General features: G+C 55.0%; 1 protein-coding gene across 1 annotated transcript in view; it reads right to left on the bottom strand.

The window, feature by feature from the left end:
- The window catches only part of LOC137358236 (extracellular matrix protein 2-like), a 63,777-nt gene that overhangs the window by 21,125 nt on the left and 19,241 nt on the right, over positions 1 to 23,411 (bottom strand). The window contains exons 5-7 of the mRNA XM_068024126.1: positions 9,839 to 9,971; positions 5,004 to 5,161; positions 889 to 1,028 (exon numbers count right to left, since the gene is read on the bottom strand). Coding sequence (XP_067880227.1) covers positions 889 to 1,028; positions 5,004 to 5,161; positions 9,839 to 9,971 — 431 coding nt within the window. The remainder of the gene's footprint in view (positions 1 to 888; positions 1,029 to 5,003; positions 5,162 to 9,838; positions 9,972 to 23,411) is intronic.

The following is a 23,411-nucleotide window of genomic DNA, read 5'->3' as shown; positions in this document are numbered from 1 at the left end:
CTGGAGGCGGTTACAGAGATAGGGAGGGTTGTAGGGGCTGGAGGAGGTTACAGAGATATGGAGGGTTGTAGGGGCTGGAGGAGGTTACAGAGATAGGGAGGGTTGTAGGGGGCTGGAGAAGGTTATAGAGATAGGGAGGGTTGTAGGGGCTGGAGGAGGTTATAGAGATAGGGAGGGTTGGAGGGGCTGGAGGAGGTTACAGAGATAAGGTGGGTTGTAGGGGCTGGAGGAGGTTACAGAGATAGGGAGGGTTGTAGGGGCTGGAGGAGGTTACAGAGATAGGGAGAGGAATGAGGCCATGGAGAGATTTGAACAGGAGGATGAGAATGTTAAAATCGAGGTGTTGCTGGACAGGGAGCCAATGTAGGTCAGCGAGCAAGAGGTGAGAGGTGATGTGCGAACAGGACTTGGTGTAAATTTGGCTCAGGGGCAGCCCAGTTTATTAGCTATACGTGAACTTTAACCAGTTTCAGGAGCAGTTTGAACTGAAAGAAATGAGAGCCACGTTTCTCCAAAGAGGCACCTTCTCCCACTCCATTCGCGCCACCATTGGCGACCGTGCCTTCGGCTGCTTGGGGGCCCTAAGCTCTGGAATTCCCTCCCTAAACCTCTCCACCCCTCTCTCTCCTCCTTTAAGACGCTGCTTAAAACCGACCTCTTTGACCGAGCTTTTGGTTGCCCGTTCCTTTTGAGCCTCGGTATTAAGGTTTTGTCTTATTTCCACTCCTGTGAGGCACCTTAAGACGTTTTATCGTGCTGCGAGGCTGTGTGTCCGTGCGGGCTGATCATGGTCAGGTTTTCACCTCCGGGTGAGGATGATCAGGGGCTTAACAAGGGGCAAAGGCCCACGGCCTGTGAAAACAGAGCCAACCGGCTGCCAGTACTCACCGTAAGTGGATCCATGCTCGAGGAGCGATACGGTTTTCCTGAATTCTGTTGTTACGCAACACCAGGATGGTCAGGTTCAGTGTCTTGTTCAGCAGCCCCCCGGGAACTTCCTCAATGTGATTGCTCTCGAGATGCAGCTCCTTGAGTCAATGAAAGAAAGAGGTTAGACTTGGAGGGGAGCAGTGCTCACCAGAGGCAACTGCTGCTGACAGGCCTGAGGCCCAGTTAGAGAGATAACTGGAAATAGAGAAAAAAAAAAGACAGTCTACAGAGAGGGATGGAGGGAGAGACAAAGCGAGAAAGAAAAGATAGAAAAAAAAACAAAGAACAAATAAATCCCATTTCACCACCTCAGAACACCCAGAGACGCCTCACAGACTTCGGAGGAGTGTGGTCAACGTTTGTTGCAGGAAATGTGGCAACCAATTTGTGCACAGCAAGAACACATGAACAGCAGGGGTCATAAACGATCAGGTCATCTGTGTTTAGTGATGTTGGTTGAGGGACACCGGGGAGAACTCCCCCTGCCCCACTGCACCTGCTCTTCTCCCAATATTGGCAGTGGGAGCTTTTATGTCCACCTGAGAGGGCAGACGGGGGGTATTGGGTTTAACCTCTCATCCTGAACGACGGCACCTCTGACACTGCGGCACTCCCTCAGTACTGACCCTCCGACAGTGCAGTTCTGCCTCAGTACTGACCCTCCGACAGTGCGGCACTCCCTCATTACTGACCCTCCGACAGTGCGGCGCTCCCTCAGTACCAACCCTCCGACACTCCCTCAGTACTGACCCTCCGACAGTGCGGCATTCCCTCAGTACTGACCCTCCGACAGTGCGGCGCTCCCTCAGTACTGACTCTCCGACAGTGCGGCACTCCCTCAGTACTGACCCTCCGACAGTGCGGCGCTCCCTCAGTACCAACCCTCCGACACTCCCTCAGTACTGACCCTCCGACAGTGCGGCACTCCCTCAGTACTGACCCTCCGACAGTGCGGCGCTCCCTCAGTACTGACTCTCCGACAGTGCGGCACTCCCTCAGTACTGACCCTCCGACAGTGCGGCGCTCCCTCAGTACTGACACTCCGACAGTGCGGCGCTCCCTCAGTACTGACCCTCCGACAGTGCGGCACTCCCTCAGTACTGACCCTCCGACAGTGTGGCGCTCCCTCAGTACCAACCCTCCAACACTCCCTCAGTACTGACCCTCCGACAGTGCGGCACTCCCTCAGTACTGACCCTCCGACAGTGCGGCCCTCCCTCGGTACTGGCACTGGGGGTGTCGTGCCTGGATTATGGGGCTCGAGTCTCTCGAGTGGGGGCTTGAACCCACAACCTTCTGAGACACGGTTGACAACTCAGTTGAGTTAGGGTTCAGGTGTAGGCTGCTATTTCGTATTAGGCCAGGATACAGAATCACATAACTGTTACAGTGCAGAAGGAGGCCATTCGGCCCATTGCGTCTGTACTGGTTCTCCGAAAGAGCAATTCCCTCAGTGTCATTCCCCTGCCTTCTCCCCGTAACCCTGCACATTCTTCCTTTTCATATAACTGTCTAATTCCCTTTTAAATGCCTCGATTGAATCTGCCTCCACCACACTCTCTGGCAGCGCATTCCAGACCTTAACCACTCGCTGTGTGAAAAAGTTTTTCCTCGTGTCACTTTTGCTTCTTTTACCAAATACTTTAAATCTGTGACCTCTCGTTCTCAATCCTTTCATGAGTGGGAACAGTTTCTCTCCATCTACTCTGTCCAGACCCCTCATGATTTTGAATACCTCTATCAAATCACCTCTCAGCCTTCTCTTCTTCAAGGAAAACAGTCCTAACTTCTCCAATCTATCTTCATAACTGAAATTCCTCATCCCTGGAACCACTCTCGTGAATCTTTTCTGCACTCTCTCCAATGCCCTCACGTCTTTCCTTAAATGCAACACCCAGAACTGGACGCAATACTCCAGCTGAGGCCGAACTAGTGTCTTATACAAGTTCAACATAACTTCCTTGTTCTTGTACTCTCTGTCCCTATTAATAAAGCCCAGGACACTGTATGTTTTATTAACCGCTCTCTCAACCTGTCCTGCCACCTTCAATGATTTATGCACATATACACCCAGGTCCCTCTACTCCTGCACCCTCTTTAGAATTGTACCCTTTATTCTCTATTGTCTCTCCATGTTCTTCCTACCAAAATGAATCACTTCACATTTCTCTGCATCAAACATCATCTGTCACCTGTCTGTCCATTCCACCAACTTGTCTATGTCCTTTTGAAGTTCTACACTATCCTCCTCACAGTTCACAATGCTTCCAAGTTTTGTATCATCTGCAAACTTTGAAATTGTGCACTGTACACCGAGGTCTAGGTCATTAATATATATCAGGAAAAGCAAGGGTCCCAACACTGATCCCTGGGGAACTCCACTACAAACCTTCCTCCAGCCTGAAAAACATCCATTAACCACAACTCTCTATTTCCTGTCACTCAGCCAATTCCGTATCCATGTTGCTACTGTCCCTTTTTATTCCATGAGCTACAAGTTTGCTCACAAGTCTGTTGTGTGACACTGCATCAAACGCCTTCTTTCTGAGAAGCGAAGCATATATTCAGGCTTTGCTAAATTAGGCTGCATTTTATTCCAGATTGTAATGACACAGTCAGGGGAAGAAATGGGCATTTGCTGTCACTGATTTCCCTGAAACCTGAGGCCTCGTTCAACAATATCAAGATTTGGATGGAAGCCCAGAGTGAGAGATTAAAGCTTTCTTCTAAACTCTCGTTTAAAAAGGGATCGGACAAGTCGCTTTTGTGTGCTCATCCAGTCCAACCTGAGCAGAAGTGAAAGTTTTATCTGTTTGACAGGCAATTAGAGACTCCCTGCACCTCACCACCGCTCAATACCCCTCCCCACCCCTCCCGCCTCTCAATACTCCTCCCGCCTCTCAATACTCCTCCCCACCCCTCCCGCCTCTCAATACCCCTCCCCACCCCTCCCGCCTCTCAATACTCCTCCCCACCCCTCCCGCCTCTCAATACTCCTCCCCACCCCTCCGGCCTCTCAATACTCCTCCCCACCCCTCCGGCCTCTCAATACTCCTCCCCACCCCTCCCGCCTCTCAATACCCCTCCCCACCCCTCCCGCCTCTCAATACCCCTCCCCACCCCTCCCGCCTCTCAATACCCCTCCCCACCCCTCCCGCCTCTCAATACCCCTCCCCACCCCTCCCGCCTCTCAATACTCCTCCCCACCCCTCCCGCCTCTCAATACCCCTCCCCACCCCTCCCGCCTCTCAATACTCCTCCCCACTCATGACCAACGGGCTTTTCATAACTGGTCGGAACCTGCCATACAACCCCGAAAAAGTTGGGAAGCTGCTGTTCCCAATGTCAGCTGTGAAACTGACAGCGCAATTTTTTTTTTAGAAAGGCTGATCTGAAAGAAACCGACAATGGGAAATTGCTCATCTCTGAAATACATCCGTGGGCCGGATGGAAACCTATGGCGGGCCAGATGTTGGACAACCCTAGTCTAGAGACGAGAGCCCCATAATCCATTCCCGGCGTTCCCCAGTGCCTCAAGGAATAGCTAGGTCCACTGGCCAGCGTTTAGCCCAACTGCACCACCGGTCCTTTCTTGCAAAGCTATCAGACAATAGAAGACCGGTGAAAAGTCTTTACCCATGCCCCCTTATCTCCGCCACTCCCTGGGAACATACATGAGAAACAGGAGCAGGAAGCGGCCATTCGGCCCCTCGGGGCCTGCTCACCCGTTCAATATGATCTTCGACTTCAACTTCCACCTTCCCGCCCCATCCCTCCATTCCCCCATTCCCCCAGTGCCCGAACATCCATCGATCTCAGTCTGGAATTTACTCAACGAAGGAGCATCCACATCTCTCTGGGGGGGGGGGGGAGAGAATTCCAAAGATTCACAACCCTCCGAGTGAAGAAATATCTCCCCATCTCAGTCCGAAATGACCGACCCTTTATCCTGAGACTGTGACCCCCGTGTTCCAGACTCTCCAGCCGGGGAGTGCGGGGGGAAACAGCCTCTCAGTATCTACCCTGTCAAACCCCTCTCAGAACTTTACACGTATCAATGAAGAAAGACTCACCCGCAAGGAGGGAGGAAGACCTGAGGGCATCGCTCGGAACCTGTTGCGGCCAAGACGCAGGTAGATCAGCTTCCTCAGCGGACGGAAAGCGTTGGGGTTAACGTTCCCATCGTTCAGCCCGTTCCCTTCCAGTTCAAGGGTCAGGAGCCTGTGCAGCCCTGCAGCAAATAAGAGTGCTCGAGAGAGCAGGAAGAGAGTCAATGGGAAATCTTGCATCTCTCTCCAGCTCCTTTCACCACCTCAGGATGTCCCAAAGCGCATCACAGACAATGAATTACTTCCAGCTGAAGTCTCGTCACTCTTGCAACGTAGGGGACATGGCGAGATCCTACAAACAGCAATATAATGACCAGATCCCAGGTTTTTTGCCTGGTGTTGGTTGAGGGATAGATATTGGGCCCCAGGACCTCAGGGAGAACTCCCCAACCCCGCTCCTCTTCCAAAAGTGTCCATGGGATCTTTTACATCCACCTGAGAGGTGGGACACAGTTTCCCAAAGCTCCATAGCAGCATAAATTACCCGTGAAAGTAGATCATCAATTCACTCCCACATCTCCCTCCCTCTCCCCACATCCCTGTAAATTTTTCCCCTTCCAGTATTTCTCCAATTCCCCTTTAGAAAGTTACTATTGAATCTGCTTCCACCGCCCTTTCAGGCAGCGCGTTCCAGATCACAACAACTCACTGCGTCAAAAAACATTCTCCTCCTCTCCCCCCCTCTGGTTCCTTTCCCCGATTATCTTATGTTGGAAAGACTTTGTGGATGGCTTTCGATAATAGTGCCATGGTGTATGAGACTTAGAAACAACTGTGGCGAGGACTCCATGTGTGGCTTCAAGTTTAGCCCACACTGTATTTAAAACACAGTGTACATGCTCTAAATTATAGAAAGCTAATGAGAGACTCCTCACACTCCCACGAGTTACAGATGTGGTGCAACAGGCATTCCTTCACGTAAACTGAAACCCATCGCACACAATACCACCCCGAGCATCAGAGGTAATCATGGAGTTGGGCAGAGAGATTCAAATTCTGGATAGCTGTGCACTGAGGTGTCATGTCTCACTGGGTCTGAGTCCTGAGGGAGCGCCGCACAGTCAGGGGGGGGTCAGTGCTGATGGAGCGCCACACTGTCGGAGGGTCAGGACTGAGGGAGCGCCGCACTGTCGGAGGGTCAGTACTGAGGGAGCGCCGCACTGTCGGAGGGTCAGTACTGAGGGAGCGCCGCACTGTCGGAGGGTCAGTACTGAGGGAGCGCCGCACCGTCGGAGGGTCAGTACTGAGGGAGAGCCGCACTGTCGGAGGGTCAGTACTGAGGGAGCGCCGCACCGTCGGAGGGTCAGTACTGAGGGAGTGCCGCACTGTCGGAGGGTCAGGACTGAGGGAGCGCCGCACTGTCGGAGGGTCAGTACTGAGGGAGCGCCGCACTGTCGGAGGGTCAGGACTGAGGGAGCGCCGCACTGTCGGAGGGTCAGTACTGAGGGAGCGCCGCACTGTCGGAGGGTCAGGACTGTGGGCGCGCCGCACCGTCGGAGGGTCAGTACTGAGGGAGCGCCGCACTGTCGGAGGGTCAGTACTGAGGGAGTGCCGCACTGTCGGAGGGTCAGTACTGAGGGAGCGCCGCACCGTCGGAGGGTCAGTACTGAGGGAGCGCCGCACTGTCGGAGGGTCAGTACTGAGGGAGCACCGCACTGTCGGAGGGTCAGTACTGAGGGAGCGCCGCACTGTCGGAGGGTCAGGACTGAGGGAGCGCCGCACTGTCGGAGGGTCAGTACTGATGGAGCGCCGCACTGTCGGAGGGTCAGTACTGAGGGAGCGCCGCACCGTCGGAGGGTCAGTACTGAGGGAGAGCCGCACTGTCGGAGGGTCAGTACTGAGGGAGCGCCGCACTGTCGGAGGGTCAGTACTGAGGGAGCGACGCACTGTCGGAGGGTCAGTACTGAGGGAGAGCCGCACTGTCGGAGGGTCAGTACTGAGGGAGCGCCGCACTGTCGGAGGGTCAGTACTGAGGGAGTGCCGCACCGTCGGAGGGTCAGTACTGAGGGAGAGCCGCACTGTCGGAGGGTCAGTACTGAGGGAGAGCCGCACTGTGGGAGGGTCAGGACTGAGGGAGTGCCGCACTGTGGGAGGGTCAGTACTGAGGGAGAGCCGCACTGTGGGAGGGTCAGGACTGAGGGAGCACCGTTCTTTCGGTTGAGACATTAAACCTGAGACCCCGAGCCCTTCCTCTGCCCTCTAAGGTGCATGTAAAGGATCCCACGGCCACTCTTGCAAGAGGAATGGGGTTGGCGATGGCGGTGGGGTTGGGGGCGGGAGGGGGGGGAGGGGCAGAGTTCTCCCTGGTGTCCCGCACCCAATATTTATCCCTCAACCAACATCATTAAAAAAAAGGTTCTGATCATTCTAATATTGTTGTTTATGGGTTCTTGCTGTGCAGAAATTAGCTTTCCCGTTTCCCACATTACAAGCACAATTGAAAAACAAACTTCATTAAGCATGAATCACTTAGTGACATCCTGAGATAATGTCAGGTGCTGGAGAAATAGGAGGCTCTCTATTCCTTTCCCACAATCAGCTGGGCGTTTTCCATTGGCTCAAGCCATCTCTGTCTGGACAGAAATTCACAAAAGTACAAGTTATTTTGGGGAGCGAGGCGAGAGATGTTTGTGGGCAGTCACAGAAATGTTCCTTCACCTGGTAGCAGCTCCTAGACCACATGTGTGTGTGAGGGAGAGAGAGAATGTGTGTGTTTGAGAGTATGTGTTAAAGAGAGAGTGTGTGAGAAAGAGAGCGAGATTGTGTGTGTAAGATAGGGAGTCTGTGTGAGACAGAGAGAGGGAGCATGCACGAGTATGTCTGTGTGTATAAAGGGTACAATTCTAAATGGGTTGCAGAGCAGAGGGTCCTGGGTGTATATGTGCATAAATCATTGAAGGTGGCAGGACAGGTTGAGAGAGCGGTGAATAAAGCATTCAGTATCCTGGGCTTTATTAACAGGGGCATAGAGTACAAGAGCAAGGAAGTTATGTTGAACTTGTATCAGACACTAGTTCGGCCTCAGTTGGTGTACTGTGTCCAGATCTGGGTGTCGCACGTTCGGAAAGATGTGAGGGCATTGGAGAGAGTCCAGAAAAGATTCACGAGAATGGTTCCAGGGATGGGGAATTTCAGTTATGCAGATAGATTGGAGAAGTTCGGACTGTTTTCCTAACATGCTTCCACAAACCTCTGGGGTAGAGAATTCCAAAGATTCACAACCTTCTGAGTAAAGATATTTCTCCTCATCTCTGTCCTAAGTGGCTTCCCCCTTAGTTTGAAATTGTGTCCCCTGGTTCTAGACTCCCCGACCAGGGGAAACATCTCAGCTTCATCCACCCTGTCTATCCCTTTAAGTATTTTGTAGGTTTTAATGAGATCACCTCTCATTCTTCAAAACTCTAGAGAATACAGGCCCAGTTTTCCCAATCTCTCTTCCTAGGACAGTCCCGCCATCCCGGGAACAAGTCTGGTGAACCTTCGTTGCACTCCCTCGATGGCAATTATATCCTTCCTATGGTAAGGGGACCAAAACTGCACACAGTACTCTGGGTGCAGTCTAACCAAGGTTCTATACAATTGAAGCAAGACTTCACTACTCCTGTACTCAAATCCTCTTGTGATAAAGACGAACATACCATTAGCCTTCCTAATTGCTTGCTGCATCTGCATGTTAATTTTCAGTGACTTATTGACGAGGACACCCAGGTCCCTTTGTACATCGACACTTTCTAATCTCTTACCATTTAAGAAATACTCTGCACATCTGTTCCTCCTACCAAAGTGGATAACCTCACATTGTTCCACATTATATTCCATCTGCCACATTCTTGCCCACTCACTAAGTCTGTCCAAATCCCCTTGAAGCCGCTTTGCATCTTCCTCACAACATACATTCCCACCTAATTTTGTGTCAGCTGCGAACTTGGAAATATCAGAATTGGTCCCCACATCCAAGTCATTGATATATATTGTGAACAGCTGGGGCCCAAGTACTGATCCCTGCCGTACCCCACCAGTCACAGCCTGCCAACGCAGGAATGGCCTGTTTATTCCTACCCTCTGTTCTCTGCCTGTTAACCAATCCTGAATCCACACCACTATATTACCTCCTATCCCATGTGCTTTAATTTTGCGAACCAACCTCCTGTGGGGGACTTTATCAAAAGCCTTTTGAAAAACCAAGTATACCACATCTACCGACTCCCTTTATCAATTCTGTTAGTAACATCCTCAAAAAACTCCAACAGGTTTGTCAAACATGATTTCCCATTCATAAATCCATGTTGACTCTGCCCAATCAGATCATTATTATCCAAGTGTCCATTTACCACATCCTTTAGAATAGATTCTACCATTTTCCCAATGACTGATGTAAGACTAACAGGTCTGCAATTCTCTGTTTTCTTCAGCCTCATTAATTTCATAGAGAAAGAGAGTGTGTGTGTGAGGGAGAAAGTGCATCACAGTATAAAAGTGTGCGTGTGTGCGGATGTCTTTGTGAGCATGAGTGAGAGTGCGTGTGCGTTCACACGGAGGGGAGGCCTAATTGGACTTCAGTTGGCAACACATTTGACAGTTGCCAACTCTCTTGGAGTGTTCCGGAAACTCCAGGATCTCTCTGGCTATCGCTGCAGCCAACAAATCCAGGAAACAACAATCCTGTCAGGTGACGAGGAACGGCCAGTGTTACCGACTTTACAAGAGCCCAGTTCAGAATCCTTGGGGCCTGGGGTTGTGTCAGGTGACCCGGACGCTCAAACTCACATTCACACACGCGCGCAAACAGCAGCTCTCACCTCGGAAACTGCTCCGGTCCAGCACCTCCAGACGGTTATCATTCACCTTCAGCTCCTCGAGGGACGGGGGCAGCCGAGGGACTTGGCTGATCCTGTTTCCATCCAGATTGAGTCTCCTGAGTCTGGTGAGGTTCTGGAGCAGAGAGAAAGGGGACTGGCCGTCAGTTCACCTCACGGGTGGATGTGGTGCCAGTTCTGTCAGCGGTGTCAGGATCGCACTGAGACCACGCCGAGTCAAAGGTCAGCAGAAACACAGAGGGCCGAGGTCAGCCATTCGAACCATCAAGGCTCGTCCGCTAAATCTTAAAAATGCTCATCCTCATGTCCAAACCCCTCCCTATCTCTGTAACCTCCTCTAGCCCCAACAACCCTCCCTATCTCTGTAACCTCCTCTAGCCCCAACAACCCTCCCTATCTCTGTAACCTCCTCCAGCCCCGACAACCCTCTCTATCTCTGTAACCTCCTCCAGCCCCAACAACCCTCCCTATCTCTGTAACCTCCTCCAGCCACTACAACCCTACCTATCTCTGTACCCTCCTCCAGCCCCGATAGCCCTCCCTATCTCTGTAACCTCCTCCAGCCCCGACAACCCTCCCTATCTCTGTAACCTCCTCCAGCCCCGACAACCCTCCCTATCTCTGTAACCTCCTCCAGCCACTACAACCCTACCTATCTCTGTAACCTCCTCCAGCCCCGACAACCCTCCCTATCTCTGTAACCTCCTCCAGCCACGACAACCCTACCTATCTCTGTACCCTCCTCCAGCCCCGACAACCCTCCCTATCTCTGTACCCTCCTCCAGCCCCTACAACCCTACCTATCCCTGTACCCTCCTCCAGCCCCGATAACCCTCCCTATCTCTGTAACCTCCTCCAGCCCCGACAACCCTCCCTATCTCTGTAACCTCCTCCAGCCCCGACAACCCTCCCTATCTCTGTAACCTCCTCCAGCCCCGACAACCCTCCCTATCTCTGTAATCTCCTCCAGCCCCTACAACCCTCCCTATCTCTGGAACCTCCTCCAGCCCCGACAACCCTCCCTAGCTCTGGAACCTCCTCCAGCCCCTACAACCCACCCTATCTCTGTAACCTCCTCCAGCCCCTACAACCCTCCCTATCTCTGTAACCTCCTCCAGCCCCGACAACCCTCCCTAACTCTGTTACCTCCTCCAGCCCCTACAACCCTCCCTATCTCTGTAACCTCCTCCAGCCCCTACAACCCTCCCTATCTCTGTAACCTCCTCCAGCCCCGACAACCCTCCCTATCTCTGTAACCTCCTCCAGCCCCGACAACCCTCCCTATCTCTGTAATCTCCTCCAGCCCCTACAACCCTCCCTATCTCTGGAACCTCCTCCAGCCCCGACAACCCTCCCTAGCTCTGGAACCTCCTCCAGCCCCTACAACCCTCCCTATCTCTGTAACCTCCTCCAGCCCCTACAACCCTCCCTATCTCTGTAACCTCCTCCAGCCCCTACAACCCTCCCTATCTCTGTAACCTCCTCCAGCCCCGACAACCCTCCCTATCTCTGTAACCTCCTCCAGCCCCTACAACCCTCCCTATCTCTGTAACCTCCTCCAGCCCCTACTACCCTCCCTATCTCTGTAACCTCCTCCAGCCCCTACAACCCTCCCTATCTCTGTAACCTCCTCCAGCCCCTACAACCCTCCCTATCTCTGTAACCTCCTCCAGCCCCTACAACCCTCCCTATCTCTGTAACCTCCTCCAGCCCCTGTAACTGGATGAAGCAGCTCGAATGTCAGTCGTGGGGTCAAAGCTTTGAAAATCTGGAACGCGCTGCCTGAACGCAACTTTCAAAGGGAGAATTGGAGAAATACTGGAAGGAGAAATAATTGCAGGACGACTGGGATAGAGCTGGGGAGCAAGGGTGGGAAACTGGGACTCAGTGCGTAGCTCTTTGAAAGGGCTGACACAGTAAAAACGGGCCGAATGTCCTTGTCTGTGCTGTAAATATGAAGTGACCTGCCCACTGGTCACCATGCGACTTGTTTTTTCTACCCCCCACCCCACAATGTGCTTGGACACACAAGCCTCCTCACATAACGTGTTTAGATTTAATCTTCAAAGTGAATGTAAAAGATATGGTCCAGCAGCTCAAGCCAGACCGAGGCCTCATTCATCAAATCTAGCTCCACTTAAAGAGTCGATCAGTTAATGTTCTTGCAACTACCTCCCGCCAACCCCCCCTCTTAATAGCTTGCAGCTGCGAAGCCTGAAATCGAGGGCCTCTGCCATTCAAAGCCCCAGGGATCTCCATGTTGCCTCAGTGAGTGAAGCCAAGGCATAGCTGAGCTTGTACTGTTTGCCCTGGCAGCGTCTGAAAGCTTTGCAGCTTGGTCCTGACTCGAGCTTTTCGCGGGACCAGCCAGCGTGAGATAACCTCATGGGCCTGCCTTCCTCTGGCTGCCAGGCCTCGCAGTAATGTCTCATTCCCAGGCGAAGCTTCACAAAACTTAAAGGGCCACCTGCTCGCTGCAGCTCGGTCAGCCACACTCGGGCCTCCCATTCCAGAGACTGCAGCCCCATAATCCAGGCCCGACACTCCCACCATCGGTACTGAGGGAGCGCCGCGCTGTCAGAGGGTCTGTACTGAGGGAGCGCTGCACTGTCGGAGGGTCAGTACTGAGGGAGCGCTGCACTGTCGGAGGGTCAGTACCGAGGGAGCGCTGCGCTGTCGGAGGGTCAGTACTGAGGGAGCGCCGCACTTTCGGAGGGTCAGTACTGAGGGAGCGCTGCACTGTCGGAGGGTCAGTACTGAGGGAGCGCTGCACTGTCGGAGGGTCAGTACTGAGGGAGCGCCGCACTGTCGGAGGGTCACTACTGAGGGAGCGCCGCACTATCGGAGGGTCAGTAATGAGGGAGCGCCGCACTGTCGGAGGGTCAGTACTGAGGGAGTGCCGCACTGACGGAGGGTCAGTGCTGAGGGAGTGCCGCACTGTCGGAGGGTCAGTACTGAGGGAGCGCCGCACTTTCGGAGGGTCAGTACTGAGGGAGCGCTGCACTGTCGGAGGGTCAGTACCGAGGGAGCGCTGCACTCTCGGAGGGTCAGTACTGAGGGAGCGCCGCGCTGTCGGAGGGTCAGTACTGAGGGAGCGCTGCACTCTCGGAGGGTCAGTACTGAGGGAGCGCCGCGCTGTCGGAGGGTCAGTACTGAGGGAGCGCTGCACTCTCGGAGGGTCAGTACTGAGGGAGCGCCGCGCTGTCGGAGGGTCAGTACTGAGGGAGCGCTGCACAGTCGGAGGGTCAGTACTGAGGGAGCGCCGCACTGTCGGAGGGTCAGTACCGAGGGAGCGCCGCACTGTTGGAGGGTCAGTACTGAGGGAGCGCTGCACTGTTGGAGGGTCAGTACCGAGGGAGCGCTGCACTCTCGGAGGGTCAGTACCGAGGGAGCGCCGCACTGTTGGAGGGTCAGTACTGAGGGAGCGCTGCACTGTCGGAGGGTCAGTACCGAGGGAGCGCTGCACTCTCGGAGGGTCAGTACCGAGGGAGCGCTGCACTGTCGGAGGTTCAGTACCGAGGGAGCGCTGCACTGTCGGAGGGTCAGTACTGAGGGAGCGCCGCACTGTCGGAGGGTCAGTACTGAGGGAGACCCGCACTGTCGGAGGGTCAGTACTGAGGGAGCGCCGCACTGTCGGAGGGTCAGTACTGAGGGAGACCCGCACTGTCGGAGGGTCAGTACTGAGGGAGCGCCGCACTGTCGGAGAGTCAGTACTGAGGGAGCACAGCACTGTCGGAGGGTCAGTACTGAGGGAGCGCCGCACTGTCGGAGGGTCAGTACTGAGGGAGCACCGCACTGTCGGAGGGTCAGTACTGAGGGAGCGCCTCACTGTCGGAGGGTCAGTACTGAGGGAGCGCCGCACTGTCGGAGGGTCAGTACTGAGTGAGCGCCGCGCTGTCGGAGGGTCAGTACTGAGAGAGAGCCTCACTGTCGGAGGGTCAGTACTGAGGGAGCACTGCACTGTCAGAGGGTCAGTACTGAGGGAGCGTCGCACTGTCGGAGGGTCAGTACTGAGGGAGCGCCGCACTGTCGGAGGGTCAGTACTGAGGGAGCGCCGCACTGTCGGAGGGTCAGTACTGAGGGAGCGCCGCACTGTCGGAGGGTCTGTACTGAGGGAGCGCCGCACTGTCGGAGGGTCAGTACCGAGGGAGCGTCACACTGTTAGAGGGTCAGTACTGAGGGAGCACCGCACTGTCGGAGGGTCAGTACCGAGGGGGCGCCGCACTGTCGGAGGGTCAGTACCGAGGGAGCGTCACACTGTTAGAGGGTCAGTACTGAGGGAGCACCGCACTGTCGGAGGGTCAGTACTGAGGGAGAGCCTCACTATCGGAGGGTCAGTACTGAGGGAGAGCCGCACTGTCGGAGGGTCAGTACTGAGGGAGCGCCGCACTGTCGGAGGGTCAGTACTGAGGGAGCGCGCACTGTCGGAGGTTCAGTACCGAGGGGGCGCCGCACTGTCGGAGGTCAGTACCGAGGGAGCGTCACACTGTTAGAGGGTCAGTACTGAGGGAGCACTGCACTGTCGGAGGGTCAGTACTGAGGGAGAGCCGCACTGTCGGAGGGTCAGTACTGAGGGAGCGCCGCACTGTCGGAGGGTCAGTACCGAGGGAGTGTCGCACTGCCAGAGGGTCAGTACTGAGGGAGCGCCGCACTGTCGGAGGGTCAGTACTGAGGGAGCGTCGCACTGTCGGAGGGTCAGTACTGAGGGAGCGCCGCACTGTCGGAGGGTCAGTACCGAGGGAGCGTCGCTCTGTCGGAGGGTCAGTACCGAGGGAGCGCCGCACTGTCGGAGGGTCAGTACTGAGGGAGCGCCGCACTGTCGGAGGGTCAGTACCGAGGGAGCGTCGCACTGTCGGAGGGTCAGTACTGAGGGAGCGCCGCACTGTCGGAGGGTCAGTACCGAGGGAGCGTCGCACTGTCGGAGGGTCAGTACTGAGGGAGTGCCGCACTGTCTGAGGGTCAGTACCGAGGGAGCGTCGCACAGTCGGAGGGTCAGTACTGAGGGAGCGCCGCAGTGTCGGAGGGTCAGTACTGAGGGAGTGCCGCACTGTCAGAGGGTCAGTACCGAGGGAGCGTCGCACTGCCGGAGGGTCAGAACTGAGGGAGCGTTGCACTGTCGGAGGTGCCGTGTTTTGGGGTGAGAAGTTAATCCTGAGGCCCCCGTCTTGTCCTATCAGATGGGTTCAAAAGATCCCACTGCCACGACTGAAAGAAACAAATGGGGGAGCGCGGGGTGTCGAGTTGGGGGGAAGCAGTGTGTGATACTGCTATCCTTGGGATAGGCAAATTGGCTTTGGCTGTGGTAGAACAATGGTGGAATAGCTAAGGTACCAGAGGGAGGAGGAACGTGACCGCCTCCGTGGGGGAACAAGGTGAGGAAAAGACCGGATCAGGAATCCGATGTGAAATGGAGAAATTTTTGAAAAGATCAGAAGTCTAAAAATGGGCTTCCCTTGTTTCCCCCATTTAATGTCTTGGTGCCATGTCCAGGCGACTCACCTTGGCACTGGAAGATGGTCCTCCACAGCCTAGCTCCGATGCTGATCACCTCCACTGTCCAAACTCATACCGAGTCCCGTTTACTCTTCACCCCCTACACTGGCTCCCAGTCTAACAACACCTCCATTTGTAATTCACATCCTCATGTTCAAATCCCTTCATGGCCCTCACCCCCTCCCTATCTCTGTAACCTCCTCCAGCCCCTCACCCCCTCCTTATGTCTGCAACCTCCTTCAGCCCCTACAAACCTCCCTATCACTGTAACCTCCTCCAGCCACGACAACCCTCCCTATCTCTGTAAACTCCTCCAGCACCTACAACCCTCTCTATCTCTGTAACCTCCTCCAGCCCCTACAACCCTCTCTATCTCTGCAACCTCCACCAGCCCCTACAACCCTCCCGATCTCTGTAAACTCCTCCAGCACCTACAACCCTCTCTATCTCTGTAACCTCCTCCAGCCCCGACAACCCTCCCTATCTCTGTAACCTCCTCCAAAACCTACAAACCTCCCTATCACTGTAATCTCCTCCAGCCCCTACAACCCTCCCTATCTCTGTAAGCTCCTCCAGCCCCTACAACCCTCTCTATCTCTGTAACCTCCTCCAGCCCCTACAACCCTCCCTATCTCTGTAACCTCCTCCAGCCCCTACAACACTCTCTATCTCTGTAACCTCCTCCCGCCCCTACAACCCTCTCTATCTCTGTAACCTCCTCCAGCCCCTACAAACCTCCCTATCACTGTAACCTCCTCCAGCCCCTACAACCCTCCCTATCTCTGTAAGCTCCTCCAGCACCTACAACCCTCTCTATCTCTGTAACCTCCTCCAGCCCCTACAACCCTCTCTATCTCTGCAACCTCCTCCAGCCCCTACAAACCTCCCTATCACTGTAACCTCCTTCAGCCCCTACAACCCTCCCTATCTCTGTAACCTCCTCCAGCCCCTAAAACCCTCTCTATCTCTGTAACCTCCTCCAGCCCCTACAAACCTCCCTATCTCTGTAAACTCCTCCAGCCCCTACAACCCTCTCTATCTCTGCAACCTCCTCCAGCACCTACAAACCTCCCTATCACTGTAACCTCCTCCAGCCCCTACAACCCTCCCTATCTCTGTAAACTCCTCCAGCCCCTACAACCCTCTCTATCTCTGCAACCTCCTCCAGCACCTACAAACCTCCCTATCACTGTATCCTCCTCCAGCCCCTACAAACCTCCCTATCACTGTAACCTCCTCCAGCCCCTACAACCCTCTCTATCTCTGTAACCTCCTCCAGCCGCTACAACACTCCCTATCTTTGTAACCTCCTCCAGTCCCTACAAACCTCCCTATCACTGTAACCTCCTCCAGCCCCTACAACCCTCCCTATCTCTGTAACCTCCTCCAGCCCCTACAACCCTCCCTATCTCTGTAACCTCCTCCAGCCCCTACAACTCTCCCTATCTCTATAACCTCCTCCAGCCCCTACAAACCTCCCTATCACTGTAACCTCCTCCAGCCCCTACAACCCTCTCTATCTCTGTAACCTCCTCCAGCCGCTACAACACTCCCTATCTTTGTAACCTCCTCCAGTCCCTACAAACCTCCCTATCTCTAACCTCCTCCAGCCCCTACAACCCTCTCTATCTCTGTAACCTCCTCCAGCCGCTACAACACTCCCTATCTTTGTAACCTCCTCCAGTCCCTACAAACCTCCCTATCACAGTAACCTCCTCCAGCCCCTACAACCCTCTCTATCTCTGTAACCTCCTCCAGCCGCTACAACACTCCCTATCTTTGTAACCTCCTCCAGTCCCTACAAACCTCCCTATCACTGTAACCTCCTCCAGCCCCTACAACCCTCCCTATCTCTAACCTCCTCCAGCCCCTACAACCCTCTCTATCTCTGTAACCTCCTCCAGCCGCTACAACACTCCCTATCTTTGTAACCTCCTCCAGTCCCTACAAACCTCCCTATCACAGTAACCTCCTCCAGTCCCTACAACCCTCCCTATCTCTGTAACCTCCAATAGCCCCGACAACCCTCCCTATCTCTGTAACCTCCAATAGCCCCGACAACCCTCCCTATCTCTGTAACCTCCTCCAGCCCCGACAACCCTCCCCATCTCTGTAACCTCCTCCAGCCCCGACAACCCTCCCTATCTCTGTAACCTCCTCCAGCCCCGACAACCCTCCCTATCTCTGTAACCTCCTCCAGCCCCGACAACCCTCCCTATCTCTGTAACCACCTCCAGCCCCTACAACCCCCCCTATCTCTGTAACCTCCTCCAGCCCCGACAACCCTCCCTATCTCTGTAACCTCCTCCAGCCCCTACAACCCTCCCTATCTCTGTAACCTCCTCCAGTCCCTACAACCCTCCGAGATCTCTGCCCTCTTGACCATCCCCCGATTCCCATCGCTCCACCATTGGCGGCCGTGCCTTCAGCTGCCTGGGGCCCGAAGCTCTGGGATTCCCTCCCTAAACCTCTCCGTCTCTCTCTCTCCTCCTTAAAACCGGCCTCTTTGACCAAGTGTTTGGTCGCCCGTCCCTGATATCTCCTGATGTGGCTCGGGGTGAAATTCTGTCTGATTTACACTCCTGTGAAGCATCTTGGGATGTTAAAAGTGCAATATAAATGCACGTTGTTGCTATTGCTGTCTCTGTCCTGGGAGTGTTTGATGGGGACAGTGTAGAGGGAGCTTTACTCTGTATCTAACCCCCGTGCTGTACCTGTCCTGGGAGTGTTTGATGGGGACAGTGTAGAGGGAGCTTTACTCTGTATCTAACCCCCGTGCTGTACCTGTCCTGGGGAGTGTTTGATGGGGACAGTGTAGAGGGAGCTTTACTCTGTATCTAACCCCCGTGCTGTACCTGTCCTGGGGAGTGTTTGATGGGGACAGTGTAGAGGGAGCTTTACTCTGTATCTAACCCCCGTGCTGTACCTGTCCTGAGAGTGTTTGATGGGACAGTGTAGAGGGAGCTTTACTCTGTATCTAACCCCCGTGCTGTACCTGTCCTGAGAGTGTTTGATGGGACAGTGTAGAGGGAGCTTTACTCTGTATCTAACCCCCGTACTGTACCTGTCCTGGGGAGTGTTTGATGGGGGACAGTGTAGAGGGAGCTTTACTCTGTATCTAACCCCCGTGCTGTACCTGTTCTGGGAGTGCTACCAACTGGAACAAGAAGGGTTCTATTCCCCAGCACCAGGATCTCTCAATTTGACAAGTGCGTCATTCATTCGGGGTACTCAGCAGGCAAAGGGTTACTGCTGGCACGGTACAGGTGGTTTCACGGGGCTGCTTTGAGTTAAGAATGTTATGTTGCACTCTCCGAACAGTGCCTGAACTCAGCTGCCTTGACCCAGCCGCTAAATTAAGTGGAAACCATCCAGAACCAATTGGCTCCAGGTGGGGAAGCTAATCTCCCTCCGAGTCAATTCTGACCGGAATACTGAAAGGAAATAGTTGAATAATGGATGCAATTAGCACAGCAAGAACCATACGAGAACTCTTACACTGACAAAAGGCCAGGGGTGGCAACAATTTAATATTGAACTTACAGGGAACAGGAAGTCTAGCTCTCCGTCAGCCTTGGCTCCCTTGCCCTTGTTCTCCGTCCCTCCAGCTCTCAGTCCGAGGCCGTGGGCACAGGCCTGCGATCTAGGCCTCCACTCCCCGCTGCAGTACCGAGGGAGTGCTGCAGCGTCGGAGGGTAAAGCTTTGGATGAGAGGTTGAATTGAGAGCCCGTCTGCCCATTCAGACTGGTTAACCCCCTCTGTTTGACATTTATACTCCCCTGTTGCCGTGGCAACCCCTCAAGTACAAGGAAGCCCTCCATTTCAAGAAAGCCTCTTATGACTTCAGGAGGTCATGAAGTGCTTCACAACCAATTAATTACATTTTCTTTTTGGAAAGTTGGTCACTTTTATCACGGAGGAAATGCAGCAACCAGTTTGTGCACAGTAAGATCCCACAAACTGCAATAATAAGTGCCCCCATCAACTGTTTTTATTTTAGAGGCATTGATTGAGAGATAAATATTGACCCCAGGACACCAAGGAGAGGGCCCCTCCCTGCTCTTCTTCCAATAGTGGCCACGGGATCTTTTACATTCACCTGAAAGGGCAGACGGCACTCCCTCAGTACTGACCCTCCCACAGTGCGGCGCTCCCTCAGTACTGACCCTCCCACAGTGCGGTGCTCCCTCAGTACTGACCCTCCCACAGTGCGGTGCTCCCTCAGTACTGACCCTCCAACAGTGCTGCGCTCCCTCAGTACTGACCCTCCCACAGTGCGGCGCTCCCTCAGTACTGACCCTCCCACAGTGCGGCGCTCCCTCAGTACTGACCCTCCCACAGTGCGGTGCTCCCTCAGTACTGACCCTCCGACAGTGTGGCGCTCCCTCAGTACTGACCCTCCGACAGTGCGGTGCTCCCTCAGTACTGACCCTCCCACAGTGCGGTGCTCCCTCATTACTGACCCTCCCACAGTGCGGTGCTCCCTCAGTACTGACCCTCCGACAGTGCGGCGCTCCCTCAGTACTGACCCTCCGACAGTGCGGTGCTCCCTCAGTACTGACCCTCCGACAGTGTGGCGCTCCCTCAGTACTGACCCTCCGACAGTGCGGTGCTCCCTCAGTACTGACCCTCCGACAGTGCGGTGCTCCCTCAGTACTGACCCTCCGACAGTGCGGCTCTCCCTCAGTACTGACCCTCCGACAGTGCGGAGCTCCCTCAGTACTGACCCTCCGACAGAGCGGCACTCCCTCAGTACTGACCCTCCGACAGTGCGGTGCTCCCTCAGTACTGACCCTCCGACAGTGCGGCTCTCCCTCAGTACTGACCCTCCGACAGTGCGGAGCTCCCTCAGTACTGACCCTCCGACAGAGCGGCACTCCCTCAGTACTGACCCTCCGACAGAGTGGCACTCCCTCAGTACTGACCCTCCGACAGTGCGGTGCTCCCTCAGTACTGACCCTCCGACAGTGCGGCGCTCCCTCAGTACTGACCCTCCGACAGTGCGGCGCTCCCTCAGTACTGACCCTCTGACAGTGCGGCTCTCCCTCAGTACTGACCCTCCGACAGTGCGGCGCTCCCTCAGTACTGACCCTCCGACAGTGCGGCTCTCCCTCAGTACTGACCCTCCCACAGTGCGGCGCTCCCTCAGTACTGACCCTCCGACAGTGCGGCGCTCCCTCAGTACTGACCCTCCGACAGTGCGGTGCTCCCTCAGTACTGACCCTCCCACAGTGCGGCGCTCACTCAGTACTGACCCTCTCACAGTGCGGCACTCCCTCAGTACTGACCCTCCGACAGTGCGGCGCTCCCTCAGTACTGACCCTCCGACAGTGCGGCGCTCCCTCAGTACTGACCCTCCGACGGAGCGCGGCGCTCCCTCAGTACTGACCCTCCGACAGTGCGGCACTCCCTCAGTACTGACCCTCCGACAGTGCGGAGCTCCCCCAGTACTGACCCTCCGACAGTGCGGTGCTCCCCCAGTACTGACCCTCCGACAGTGCGGAGCTCCCTCAGTACTGACCCTCCGACAGTGCGGGGCTCCCCCAGTACTGACCCTCCGACAGTGCGGTTCTCCCCCAGTACTGGTACCAGGGGTGTGTCAGGCCCGGATTATGGGGCTCGAACCCAGAACCTGCGATTTTGGTGAAAAGACACATTTTCTGTCTGTGACGTGGAGAGCAGGTGTGTGGCCGGGAGAGATGTTGCCATTGCTCCTGTATTCAACAAAAACAACTTGCTTTTCACGCAATAAAACATCTCAAAGCTGTTTCACAGGAGCGTAAATCAAACAAAATTTAACCACAATCCACATCAGGAGATATTAGGGACGGGCGACCAAAAGCTCGGTCAAAGAGGTCGGTTTTAAGAAGGAGAGAGAGAGGTGGAGAGGTTCAAGGAGGGAATTCCAGAGCTTAGGGCCCCAGGCAGCTGAAGGCACGGCCGCCAATGGTGGAGCGATGGGAATCGGGGGATGGTCAAGAGGCCGGAATTGGAGGAGGGCAGAGATCTCTGAGGGTTGTAGGGGCTGGAGGAGGTTACAGAGATAGGGAAGGTTGTAGGGGCTGGAGGAGGTTACAGAGATAGGGAGGGTTGTAGGGGCTGGAGGAGGTTACAGAGATAGGGAGGGTTGTAGGGGCTGGAGGAGGTTACAGAGATAGGGAGGGTTGTCGGGGCTGGAGGAGGTTACAGAGATAGGGAGGGTTGTAGGGGCTGGAGGAGGTTACAGAGATAGGGAAGGTTGTAGGGGCTGGAGGAGGTTACAGAGATAGGGAGGGTTGTAGGGGCTGGAGGAGGTTACAGAGATAGGGAGGGTTGTCGGGGCTGGAGGAGGTTACAGAGATAGGGAGGGTTGTCGGGGCTGGAGCAGTTTACAGAGATAGGGAGGGTTGTAGGGGCTGGAGGTTACAGAGATAGGGAGGGTTGTAGGGGCTGGAGGAGGTTACAGAGATAGGGAGGGTTGTCGGGGCTGGAGCAGGTTACAGAGATAGGGAGGGGTGTAGGGGCTGGAGGAGGTTCCAGAGTTGGGGGGGTTGTAGGGGCTGGAGGAGGTTACAGAGATAGGGAGGGTTGTAGGGGCTGGAGGTTACAGAGATAGGGAGAGTTGTAGGGGCTGGAGGAGGTTACAGAGATAGGGAGAGTTGTAGGGGCTGGAGGAGGTTACAGAGATAGGGAGGGTTGTAGGGGCTGGAGCAGGTTACAGAGATAGGGAGGGGTCTAGGGGCTGGAGGAGGTTACAGAGATAGGGAGGGTTGTAGGGGCTGGAGGAGGATACAGAGATAGGGAGGGTTGTAGGGACTGGAGGAGGTTACAGAGATGGGGGGGGTTGTAGGGGCTGGAGGAGGTTACAGAGATAGGGAGGGTTGTAGGGGCTGGAGCAATTTACAGAGCTAGGGAGGGGTGTAGGGGCTGGAGGAGGTTACAGAGATAGGGAGGGTTGTAGGGGCTGGAGCAGGTTACAGAGATAGGGAGGGCTGTAGGGGCTGGAGGAGGTTACAGAGATAGGGAGGGGTGTAGGGGCTGGAGGAGGCTACAGAGATAGGGAGGGGTGTAGGGGCTGGAGGAGGTTACAGAGATAGGGAGGGTTGTAGGGGCTGGAGGAGGTTACAGAGATAGGGAGGGTTGTAGGGGCTGGAGCAGGTTACAGAGATAGGGAGGGGTGTAGGGGCTGGAGGAGGTTACAGAGATAGGGAGGGTTGTAGGGGCTGGAGGAGGATACAGAGATAGGGAGGGTTGTAGGGACTGGAGGAGGTTACAGAGATGGGGGGGGTTGTAGGGGCTGGAGGAGGTTACAGAGATAGGGAGGGTTGTAGGGGCTGGAGGTTACAGAGATAGGGAGAGTTCTAGGGGCTGGAGGAGGTTACAGAGATAGGGAGGGTTGTAGGGGCTGGAGGAGGTTACAGAGATAGGGAGGGTTGTAGGGGCTGGAGGAGGTTACAGAGATAGGGAGGGTTGTAGGGGCTGGAGCAGGTTACAGAGATAGGGAGGGTTGTAGGGGCTGGAGCAGGTTACAGAGATAGGGTGGGTTGTAGGGGCTGGAGCAGGTTACAGAGATAGGGAGGGTTGTAGTGGCCGGAGGAGGTTACAGAGATAGGGAGGGGTGTAGGGGCTGGAGGAGTTTACAGAGATAGGGAGGGTTGTAGGGGCTGGAGGAGGTTACAGAGATAGGGAGGGGTGTAGGGGCTGGAGCAGGTTACAGAGATAGGGAGGGGTGTAGGGGCTGGAGGAGGTTACAGAGATAAGGAGGGTTGTAGGGACTGGAGCAGGTTACAGAGATAGGGAGGGGTGTAGGGGCTGGAGGAGGTTACAGAGATAGGGAGGGAGTAAGAACCCCACGTAGGGGTATGAAGACGAGGTTGCGAATTTTAAATTTGTGGCGTTGCCACATTGAGAGCCAATGGTGGTCAGTGCAGACTGCGCCAATGGGTGAGCAGGAATTGGAGCCAGATAGAAATCAGGGCAGCAGTGTTTTTGGATGAACTGTTGGTTGCTGAGGAAGGCAGGTGAGAGGACAACCGGGAAAGCCTTGGGTAATGCGGGCCGGAGAGAAAGGAGGTAGGGGCT

This window comes from Heterodontus francisci, chromosome 49, assembly GCF_036365525.1.
Source record: "Heterodontus francisci isolate sHetFra1 chromosome 49, sHetFra1.hap1, whole genome shotgun sequence".
Taxonomy (NCBI): Eukaryota; Metazoa; Chordata; class Chondrichthyes; order Heterodontiformes; family Heterodontidae; genus Heterodontus; species Heterodontus francisci.
Note: the sequence above shows the minus strand (reverse complement) of the source record. Positions and strands in the feature narration are given on the sequence as shown.